Raw genomic sequence first — 12,200 nt, 5'->3', positions numbered from 1 at the left:
AACATACACACAGGTTTAGCAATTTTTAAAAAATTATTGTTTAATATAATATATATATAATATATATTTTTACCAATGTACAGCAGTGTAAGTCTTCACTAACAGTTGAGAAAATAAACTTCACACTAAACATTTGGATGGCATATCAAAAAAGAAACTCTAGATATTCTTCTTGCTTTACTGTTAAGCTTAACTAAACAATAGATTCACATCAGACTATGATGAAACAGCTGTCACTGAATGCTCATATTTATAAGATGTTTAAATTCTTCATTCAGACAGGTGTGACCAAAATAACACTTTGATTTGTATCACACAGTACAGTCTTTACACAGTCCACAGCAATATGATCTTAAATTGTTACACATATTTACAAATTATTTGATCATTTAGGTGACGTCTTAATTGTTTCAGCAAAGAGAAAAAAACAAAAAGTGCAACTTTACAAATTGTTAGCCATGAATTTCAAAAGTTTTGCTTAGCAAAAAAAATCACATTTCATAAATGAAAGCACATATAAATAAAAAAGTCTAGACATTTATAAAACAGGGTTTGGTTTAAGTAGAGGTCGACTTTTTACAGTGTGGGTGATATATCACGAATGTATTACCTGTAAATAAGAGACAAAAATCGAAAAACAAAAGAAAGAATTATTTTCTTATGCATTTTTAAGCATTTCCGATAATTTTACTGAAAACAAGACATAAATACTGAGTAAGGAAGTCATTTTTGTGCATGATGATTGGTCATTTTATTGTCTCTCAGACGTTGGCTTTAGTGCGTGACTTTTCATTACCAATAGCTCATTTAAGGAAATATCCCATTTGGATTTATGTGTTTTAGGAAAATGAACATTTCACTTCTTTTAATCATACACTACTGTAAGTCGGATGAGGGTTTGTTGATCACAGCCACCTTAAAAATCTCTTTAGCCTTTTCCGTGAGCTGTTTACATCTGAAGAAATCCATGAAGGCCTGTTTAAAGGAATCCCCAGACAATGTGTACAGCATCATATTAAAAACTATGTTAAGAACAGCGATCGGTCTTGATATCACATATGCAGCATGCGCACCGTGGTCCAACATGCAGGTGACATTCGGCATGATCCTTGTGTAAATTCTCAAAGCTCGTAGTACGTGAAAAGGCAAGAAACACACAATAAAGCAGGTCAATATCAACACAATAACTCTTCTTGCCTTCATTCGTTTCTCACTACCTGTATGAGAACCCTTCCTTAACTTTCTCATGATACGCCAGTAACACAAACAAACCACGATTAGAGGCGATAGATATCCCACTACAGTCAGCACCCAGCTAAACGGCCAAGCGAAGTTGGTGTTACTGCTGGCGAGGTCCGGACATACGGTTTTGTTGTCTTTGTAATCTAATTCAAAGTTGTTAAACATTGGAGATATCATGGCCACCACAACAACCCAGACCAACACACAGGCCAGCACACCCCAGCGCTTCTTCTTAATGTCCTCCCTTTGCGGTAGGCGAACGACTCCAACGTAGCGGAAGATGGACAGACAGGTCAGGAAGAGGATGCTGCCGTATAAGTTAAAATGAAAGATGAAGCGCGTAAAGCGACACATTTCAAGTCCCAGTGTCCAGGTTTCATTGAGGTTATAGTAGCAAACTAAGAAGGGCATGGAGACCATGAGTAGAAGGTCACTGACGAGAAGATTTACCATGATGATGGTCGTGTTGGTCCAGGGCCGTACTTTAAACACGTACACCACCAGAGCTGTGATGTTCCCCACCGTACCCACGATAAAGATGATGCTGTACATGACCGGCAGATAGTAGCGCTTTACGAGATTATCCACATGGGTGCAGTTGTCATTCGACATGGTTCTCGCTGCAGAAAAAGAAGGAAATGAAGAACATTGTTAAAGAGAACCATTATGGTTGTGGTTCTCTACTTGTCTTGACTGAATAAGATAGCGTACAACCAATTTTACACAATAACCCCTGCATCTCTACAGTCATTCACCACAGACAGAACATTAGGCTAGAGATTTTTAAACACCCTTATCCACACTTCTTATCTAGTTTATCAAATAATATGCAGACAGCCATGTTATATTGATTATTGAGGAGGCGCTTTTCCACAGAAAGTGTCAATCACTTGATTATTTGATACGCAGAAGCATGTGTGAAAGTCCAACTAATGCTTATTTAGGTTCATCAGGGTCTTCAGATGTTAAAAATGCTTTAAAGAACCATTAAAATAGAAAAGGTTATTTTATGTTATCGTGACACACCTTTATTTTTTAAGAGTGTTGCATAACTAAAATAATTGTGCAAAGGCGTTACAATCATGGCTGTCAAGTGTCATAGCTTTGTTAAAGGCAACCATGCCTTGTGTTGGTACACCCTTACAGGTTTTGGTACATTGTTTCACTTATTGTTTGGGCAACGATGTCTCATCCATATTTACTTTCTATTAAAATTGTATTTAATTAAGGTCTTCATATATCGACAACCACTGCACCACCGCCGCTAGCTTGTCCATTACTGCCGTAACTGTCAAAGGCTTTATTTAGATATGTTTTGAGAGAATATATCTTATTTTTCCATTTGCAAATGTTTACTTGTTCTATACAGATGTCTAAAACAGGGGAAAAAATGCCAAAACATTTTTCTTACAATTTTAGCCTTAATAAGCTAGAAAAGAAGGCAAGAATACTGATTCCATATTTTACAGAGTAATCATAATATCATATTCAGTAAACTTGATGACCTTTATGCATTTTTTTTAAAGGTAAAATTATTACAAGGGTTACTACTTACAATCACGCTTCACCTCCAGCTTCTGGCACTGCTGATGAAGTGATTATGGTGATCTAGTAGATAGTTTAGACACTTTAAACCATTTCACCCTCCCAACCAAACCTTTGACTGACTTCTGAGGAAAATTCACTTTCGTTATTGGCATACATGTATTTACATTTCTTTTGTGACATCAACATACCAAATACCTTATAAATAGCTTGATGTTGATGTGGAACTACAATACGGAAGGACCTGAAGACTTTTTGGTGTCTCTTATGTTATTTCTTACTTTATCATTTCCTATTTGTAATAGTTTTCACAGATCAGCCCAGGTAAACATTTATGTCATTACTTAATGACATTTGGCAAGTGATCTTTTACACTTTTTTGAATAAACACCTTTGTCACTCGTAAGACATTTTAATTTATAGTTAACAACAAACACAATTTACTAGGGACGTAGCGGTATCAAAAATTTGCGGTATGGTGGTATTTCGGTGTGATGCCCACGGTACGGTAATTGTTGAAACGTAAACATAAAGGAATAAACAAATGAAGACTTGGAAAAACTAGTAGTGTGTAGTGTAGTGTAGTGTAGTGTTCACAATTTTCATAAAAAGGACAAAAATAATTAGACCGTGTAATAAAATAAAAAAATAGTTTCAGTTTAGTTTGTCAACTTTAAACAACTCCCAATCAGTCAGGTTTTAAGAATTGAGTCACTCCCTCAATTGACCTAGTTTTTTTTTTTGTTATTATTAATGCTAATGTTTGGTACTCCTTTGAAAGCAACAGTTGTGATTGTAGAATCAAGAAAAGATGATGGGTTTTAAGATGGGTCAATTCACCTGGATTAATCAGTTTGTCCAATAATGGCAGACAGGAAACAAGGAGCTGGCTGAAGTTCAGGAAGTAGTGCAGCTTGGCATAAAGCCTATTAGTAACCGATGTATGTGTGTGCGTGTGTTGATATTTAAATAGTTTACAATTTTGTGCATAAATAAAAGTTAATATTTTAGCTTAGCACAATGCATTCACAGTAGGACAGACATTGTATGACTAAGTTTGTTAATTTTCTGAATAATCTGTTCTGTCTTTTCAGCTTGTTACCCACGAGTCTTTGCACACTTCAGTTATAGAATAATGACAAGAAAAACAATCATAATTTATACATTTTAATTCAGGACTAAAAGGTAGCACTTAAAGGTAAATTAATAATGATTGTGTGCTTTAGCATGAGGCTGATTTATTTATTATATATTCAGAAAGCTAACAGTTTGTTTTGCAGTAAAGAATCTGAGGCTAAACTGGTTTCAGTCTATTTTGTGCCAGTTCAGGTCTATCTCCTACATACAACAGTGTCAGGATCTTGTTTTGTCTTAGCTTCTGGTGACAGGGTTCTGACAGTACTATATTTTGTGTGGAGGCACGTACTAGCGTTGTTTATCTAGCCATGTGCTTTTTCTTGTCAGGTCTCTGACCCCGCCCCTGGTCTTCTCGTTAATTGTTATTGTTTGATCCTTGTCACTTGTTATTTAATGGCTGCCACCGTGTTTGCTGTCCTGTGCTTGTTAGTTTTGTATATTAAAGGAAATTCATGTCTAGTCCTGTTTCTAGTGATGGCCAAATGAAGCGTTTCAAAGCATTATTTCTTTCCGATACAAATGTGTCGAAAATGGTTCATTATACTCGAAGCTTTATTGAAACAGAAAATGCACACCACCATCTGCTGGTGATGTAAATGTAATGCAACAAAGCTGACAACCATAAAATGCAAGTAGGCCTACTAGTGTTACCGCCCCATTTATGTGGTTCCCATATGGCAAAAATTATAATAATAATAATAATAATAATAATTAAATAAAAATGTATCTAGCCAAAAATATATTTTAACCTCTTAAACCCTGAGGACCCAGTCCCGGGTACAAAATTTCGTATTTTGACTCAAATAAAATATTCTTTTAATCTTTAATGGTCCATCATGGACCCCAGTAACACATATGAGATACTGTTTGAAAGCTTAGACTCTCTACTTTCTCCAGATATGCATCACTTTGAGAAATCTTTTACTGTAAGAAAGTTATTTACACTTAATTTACACTATCACCCCCCCCATAATTTTGTATATGATTTAATATTCACATATTTCATATTTTTCAAGTATGACAAACATGGGCAAGTCTTATATCAAATGAAAGCTCTCATTCTCAGGAATAAGGCTACAGCATTATTTTTGTTCTATTATCAACACATATCCAACAATAGTTGAATGAATAATAAGGTAAAAAATCATCTTTTGTAAACATATGGGAAAATTGAGTGTGGACTGCCTCAGATAGCACATATAGCCACAAATGATACACCATCTTTTCTCTTAGGTTCTACTCTAAAAAATGAGTCCATTCACAGCATTTTCTTAGGTTGTGTGCATGAATAATCCCTTGTTATTTATTATATGTCCAAAACAAAAAAATAATATTTATATGAAAAATGTATTTTCGGACACTTCAGTAAAATGAAAATAACTTTTGAATGCGACATGCTAAAGAGATCATTCTTTTTTTGGTTGTTTACTGTCTGCTGCTGGTAACAACCAGAACTGTCTGCAGTCTGCTAGAGCACCCAGAACCAGAGTTATACACTATCAGAGGCAGTATTTACAACATATAAAAAGAAAATTTGGTGTTTCCTCATATGAAAAACAACATAAATAACACTATTTGTCACAAACAGCAGCTTTTTATGTAACTTCAAAGGGTTTTCTTTAAAATGATATCAAGAAATTGCATTTATTCCACTGTATGTGGTTATGGGAGCACTTCAAATGTTTTTAGGCAGAAATTGTATACAAAAAGGGTATTATTCCTCCCATCAGTTGGAGTAAAATAACTTTTGCATAGATTATGATAGAGAAAAAAATCCTCTGTAAGCTGGCAATTGCTGGAATCAACCAAAACTGTCTGCAGGGAGCTGAGGCACTCAGGGCCAGAGTTATACACTTTTAAATAAAAACTTTAGAAAAAAAAACATCAAAAAGCGCCTATTTATTTTTGTGTTTATTAGAGGACTGACATCACATACAACCATGTTTAGCACTTTCAACAGTGTTTTATGTAATTTCAAAGGGTTTCCTGTAAAATGATACCAAACATTTGTATGTAAACCTCTGCATGTGGGTATGGGAAGCTTTTGAAATTGGGTAGGCCAAATCCAGGCGAAAATCCCCAAAATAGCTTCAGGGTGAAGGAAGTTAAATATAAATTTTCTAGAATGATGTACTCAATTTAATATATTTTTTAATTTGGAAATATATTTAGGGCCAATCCCATTTCTCTGTCTTACCCCTTCCCCTTCCCCTACCACTTCGTCTTACCCCTAGCCCTTGTCCCTCAAAACCAAGTATTAAGCGCTAGGGGTGAAAACATACCCCTATGAAATGAGACACCGCTTGGTTACGGTTACGTCATCATACATCGTCGTTTGCTGGCTGCAACATCACCAGACGCGACAAATGTTGATCACAAACTTCCAAGATGCCGAGTGCAAGTGTAAGCGAAAGTGAATCAGCCGCCGAGTTTCTTCTGGCGTCCCTGTGTGATACAGGACGGTATATGTAAAGCACGTACCGATGTCTCCAAAGCAAGTAGTGTTATGCACTGATATCAAACGAAATTCGCTGCTAACGTTAATGGAATTTAGTTAAAACTGTAGACAAGCATGCAGTCCATTCATGGCTAGTTAGAGAAATACAGGAATGTTGTGCAAATCAGCAAATACGGGAATGTTGTGCAAATCAGCAACGTAACGTTAGCGTAGCAAACTAGCGAAATTTTAAAACATTTAAATTAAGAACATAATTCAAATATATATGAACAGGACTGTGTAGAGCACAAAACAAGACGTTAGTAATTTTTAAATTAATTATTAAGCCGAAAATACTTACATTTATGGGACGCTCTGGCCGCCATTTTTGCCGGTTGCGCAGTGTATTCTGGGTACCCCTTGGTTTCAAGTAAGCTCGCGGAAATTCTTGGTTTTAAGGGGTATCTACCACTTGCCCTTAGCCCTACCCCTTGATCAAAATGAGAATTGGGATAGCCCTTACTCTCACGTGAACGTGCAAAACTAAGGGGTAGGGGTAAGGGGAAGGGGTAAAGGGCTCGTTATAGTCGTGCGTAGGTCCTACGGCGTAGCAGCGACGGCGTAGGTTCCGCGTCGGTTTTCATTTATACTTTTGCGTCGTCGTCCGCTTCGACGTGCAAACACACGCGCGACCGCTGTTAGGCAGTATCCACGCGTGTAACCCCAGTAGCAGCACAAACGTGAAAGAAGAAGAAGCTTAGCAAGTTAACCCACAAACGAAGAAGAAACAGGAACTTGTTGTGTATAATTTGAGAAGACCAGCAATGATGGAAGTAAATAAACAGCGACTTTTGATGCAGTTTGAGTTAAATCACTCCTCAACTTGCCTCATCTTTGTTTTCACCGTCACAAACGGAAATACCTATGACGCAGTTTTTTTACCTGATGGGAGGGGTTCTGGTGGACCAATCACAGCGCTTGCGGTCCGCGTAGATCTGACGCGCTGTTACATTTTTTGTGAGGTGCGCGTCAGGCTACGCAGAGCTACGCACAGGCTACGGATAGCCTACGCCGTAGCTGCGGCGTAGAACCTGCGCACGACTATAAATCGCCCTTAAGACAGAGAAATGGGATTGGCCCTTAGTATGAACTTTCATATATAACATATTTCAATTTTTTTTGCTTCAGACGTCATATTTCACATGACTACTAGTGACATAACGTTACAAACTTCAAAACAGTGGTTCATTGCAAGGACTTTTCGAGTTTGAGGCAAGCATTGGAGCTTTGGTGTCAGACAAAAGCAATATTTTGCTCAAGGATTTTAGGAATCTTTAAGGATTCTCTAAATTGATCTCAGACATCCAAATACTGTACTAATTCTCACCTGTGGTTGCGTGCTTAACTGTTTAGTGCAACTTTTACTCTTGCTTAAGGTTAGTCCTAAATTAAAACACATGTTTGAGCTGTCTCAGCTGAAAATAACCTTTATGTTGACAGATCTGCACTGAAGATACAAATGACGTCTCTTTCCAATTAAAAATGCTTAAACACCTTATTTTAACTAAAGCCTAGTGCTGGCTTTATCTAAGCCTTGTCTATGAAACCAGGATTTTATGTAATGTAGTTTGCAATGCAGACACATCATTCAGTTCCTTCATTGTTTTCTTGTATGTGGAATGATAATAAACATCAAATCAACCTCATTCAACGTCAGTCCCCCACAGTTCAAACTGTTTGTGAAATCCTACACTTTTAGGAAGTTACACTCTTTCACTTTGTTTTCTAGTTCACCTTAAGAAACGAAATAAGTGTATTTTACACTTTAAACGAATATGCAGAAGTATTTCTTCCTTCTCGTTTAGGCTCAATAGTAAGTAATAGCTTCCTCGTAGAAGAAATGTTTTGCAGAGAAAATTTACATTCAGAGGTCATCATGAGGTGCATTGCTCGAGAGACTTAATGCTGTTTTACATGCTGTTAAAACTTTCTTTTAAACTTTTTAAACTTTATTTTTATGAAAATAAAGCTAATGATATAAGAAAGCTAATTTCCAGGTCTGGCGGTACCACTTTTAGCATAGCTTAGCATAATCCATTGAATCTGATTAGACCATTAGCATTGCGTTAAACTTGACTCTTCTGTAGTTACATTGTGTACTAAAACGGACGGGATTTTTTTTTTTTGATTTTCTAGGCCGATATGGCTATGAACTATACTCTCATTCTGGCGTAATAACCAAGGACTTTGCTGCCGTAACATGGCTGCAGCAGCCGCAATGATATTCCGCAGCAGCCGAAAATAGTCCCTCTGGTAACTTTCAATAGCACATATATTAAACTATCTGAGTCAATTTGAACCCAACATGAACATTAAAAGTGTTGCTAAAATTTGAACATAACAGCAGGGTTATAATGTGCTTTAAATCATTAAAGAATCATTACAGAAAGAATATGAATATATATTCAGTATGTAATAAAGGGTGTGGTAACTTATGCTTTTCTCTAGAGTTTACTTTTACATTTATTCCATGAACATTCACACAGGTTTAGCCATTTTTAAAACATGTATTGTTTAATATAATTTGATATTTTTACCAATGTACAGCAGTGTAAGTCATCACTAATAGTTTATTCAGAAAATAAACTTATCAAGGAAACCTGTCGATCTGTGACATAAAAAGAAACTAGATATTTTTCTAGCTTCCTCTTTCTTTACTGTTAAGCTTAACTACATAGATTAACATCAGACTATATGATGAAAGAACTGTCACTTAATGCCTCTATTTATAAGATGTTTAACTTCTTCATTCAGACAGCTGTAAGAACAACAGATTCAGACAGGTGTAACTAAATAACACTTTGATTTGTATGTTATCACATAGTACAGTCTTTTTCACAGTCCAGTGCAATTCTGAAATTGTTACACATATTTACAAATTATTTGATCATGTAGGTCTTCAGTGTATATGGCAAAGATACAAACTAAAAGTGCATGTGATTATTTTTTAAACAACTTTACAAATATAACTATTTTATGCATTTCACATTTCATAAATGAAAGCATGTATGAATGTTTTTTGACAACACAAAAACATAACACAAAAATATGTGTAAAAAATTACAGTAACACATCAGTGTTTTGATTAAACAAATTTAAGGCAGCAATGTGGCAGATATAACACAAATGTAATTTAAGTAAATGAGAGACAAACAGAAAAACATGAAACTGCACTTTTTTTACACTTACACCCAAAATAGCACATATTGTGTCTAGTTAAGGACAACACATTTAATATGTTGTCCTTAACTTATTACATCTCTGTGTTTTTTTAACAAAACACTTTGTGTTGTTTTAACACATCTTGTGTTGTCCTTTTTGTTTATTTGAACATAAAATCAACATGAAATGACACATTATGTGTTAAATAGGATAACACAAAACACTCTGTTAAAAATGAACACATTCTTTCTAATAATACAAATATATCCTGGTAATTACTTAGCTCGCTGCAAACTGAAGTTTTTGTGTTACACCATGTAATGTTAGCCTATGCTGTAAAAAATTATGTCAAATCAACATGCATTTTTATGTTACTTTAACTTAATAAATAAAGTTAATCAATTTCAACTTGTTTTTATAAGTTATGTCAACTTATCACAATTCAAAGCTTAAACGCTGCAATGACGTTCTTACTTAGTATTTATGTCTTGTTTTCAGTACAAATGTCTAAAAATGCTTAAATTAAAATGCATTTTCTTGATGAGAAAAATGACATAGAAAATAAATCTAGAAAAAAAACATCAAATTTAAGTGAATTTGTGCATAAAACAAGCAAAAAAAAAGAAATGCCAATGGGGTAAGAAAAAAATCTTGAACTTTTTTTCAATAATTAGTTCAAGAAAAATGTTAGAAAAAATTGCTTATTTTCTTAGGTCAAGAATGTTTCGATATTTGTACTGAAAAAAGACTTAAATACAGAGGAAGTCATTTTTACAGTGAAATGGTACACTGTAAAAAAAATACTTTGCTGCCTTAAATTTTTTTGTTGAATCAACTCGGATTTACAAGTCATTTCAACTTACTATTATTTATCTTGACTAGAGATAAGTTGTTATAACTTATCAAATTAAGTTGATTTTTCTCAACTATATTTTATAAGTTGTGACAACTCATCTCTGTTGACATGACTTGTAAATCCGAGCTGACCCAACAAAAAATGTTCAGGCAGCAAAGCATTTTTACAGTGTAGAAATATTTATGCCGATAATTAAATATAAATACATGTAAATGTAACATAAAAATATATGTTGATTTGAAAAAAATGTAGAAGTTTTACAGCGTACACTACTGTAAGTCGGATTCGGATTTGCTGATCACAGACACCTTACTGTTCTCTTTATTCTTTTCCATGAGCTGTTTACACCTAAAGAAATCCATGAAGGCCTGTTTAAAGGAATCCCCAGACAATGTGTACAGCATCATGTTAAAAACTGTGTTAGAAACAGCGATCGGTCTTGATATCACATATACAGCATGCGCACCGTGGTCAAACATGCAGGTGACATTCGGCGTGATCCTTGTGTAAATTCTCAAAGCTCGTAGTACGTGATAAGGCAAGTAACACACAATAAAGCAGGTCAATATCAACACAATAACTCTTCTTGCCTTTATTCTTGCCCTGCTCTTTGTGTGAGCACCCTTTCCTAACTTTCTCATGATACGCCAGTAACACAAACAGATCACGATTAGAGGCGATAGATATCCCACTACAGTCAGCACCCAGCTATACGGCCAGATGAAGTCTTTGTTAGTGCTGGCAAGGTCCGGACATACAGTTTTGTTGTTTTTTAATTTTAATTCAAAGTTTTTAAAGATTGGAGATATCATGGCTAGTACAACAACCCAGACTAACACACAGGCCAGCACACCCCAGCGCATCTTCTTCATTTTCTCCTTCTGCGCCGGACGAACAATTCCAACGTAGCGGAAGATGGACAGACAGGTCAGGAAGAGGATGCTGCCATATAAGTTAAAATGAAAGATGAAGTGCGTGAAGCGACACATATCAAGTCCCAGCGTCCACATGTCATTGTTGTTATAGAAGTAAACTAAGAAGGGCAGGGAGGACATGAGTAGGAGGTCACTGACGAGAAGATTTACCATGATGATGGTCATGTTAGTCCAGGGCCGTACTTTAAACACGTACACCACCAGAGCTGTGATGTTCCCCACCGTACCCACAATAAAGATGATGCTGTACATGACCGGCAGATAGTAACGCTTTACAAGCTTATCAACATGGACGCAGTTGTCATTCAAACTGTTCTGCGACATGATTCTCACTGCAGAAAAAGAAAAGGAAATGGAGAATAAAGACAAAGGGTTAAATGAAATTACAAAAATGGTTCTGTGTGACATGAATCACAGAGATTATAGTGTTATAACTATATTATAACAATAATTCCTTTCTCAATTCAGACAGTCATTAACCTGCATGCAGTCTTCAGCGCATATTAAAATCATTTTGTCCCCGACATCACTTGAGGGATAATATAATATTATCCTATTATTTTATACACTTTTGTTTTACTAAATGTGTTGATGTTCATGAAAAAGACTCATGTTTTACAGAGTAGTCACCATATCACATTTATTCTGTAAACATATATTTTTTAAACTTATTAAACATACTTACAATCAAACTTCACCACCAACCTCTGGCTCTGCTGATGAAAAGATTATGATGATCTAGCAGACTTCAAAGAGTTTAAATGATCTTACCCTCCCACCCATAGCTTTGACTTCCTTCTGCGGAAAAGTATTCATTTGCTTTCAT

The 12,200-nt window shown here is 35.5% G+C and overlaps 2 protein-coding genes across 2 annotated transcripts; both read right to left on the bottom strand.

Moving 5' to 3' along the window:
- Nucleotides 1–2,954, bottom strand: LOC129445519 (2-oxoglutarate receptor 1-like). The gene is made up of 2 exons (XM_055206712.2): nt 2,798–2,954; nt 1–1,862 (listed from the first exon to the last, which is right to left on the bottom strand). The coding sequence occupies exon 2, from the start codon at nt 1,852–1,854 to the stop codon at nt 877–879; it is 978 nt and encodes a 325-aa protein (XP_055062687.2). The 5' UTR covers nt 1,855–1,862; nt 2,798–2,954; the 3' UTR covers nt 1–876.
- A 7,521-nt stretch (nt 2,955–10,475) lies between these two features.
- On the bottom strand, nt 10,476–12,179 carry LOC129443778 (2-oxoglutarate receptor 1-like). The gene is made up of 2 exons (XM_055203966.2): nt 12,060–12,179; nt 10,476–11,706 (listed from the first exon to the last, which is right to left on the bottom strand). The coding sequence occupies exon 2, from the start codon at nt 11,696–11,698 to the stop codon at nt 10,709–10,711; it is 990 nt and encodes a 329-aa protein (XP_055059941.2). The 5' UTR covers nt 11,699–11,706; nt 12,060–12,179; the 3' UTR covers nt 10,476–10,708.
- Between the last annotated feature and the right edge of the window lie 21 nt (nt 12,180–12,200).

The sequence above is a fragment of the Misgurnus anguillicaudatus genome, chromosome 3, assembly GCF_027580225.2.
Source record: "Misgurnus anguillicaudatus chromosome 3, ASM2758022v2, whole genome shotgun sequence".
In the NCBI taxonomy this organism is placed as follows: Eukaryota; Metazoa; Chordata; class Actinopteri; order Cypriniformes; family Cobitidae; genus Misgurnus; species Misgurnus anguillicaudatus.
The sequence above is the reverse complement of the archived record's forward strand: the minus strand, read 5'-3'. Positions and strand labels throughout refer to the sequence as shown.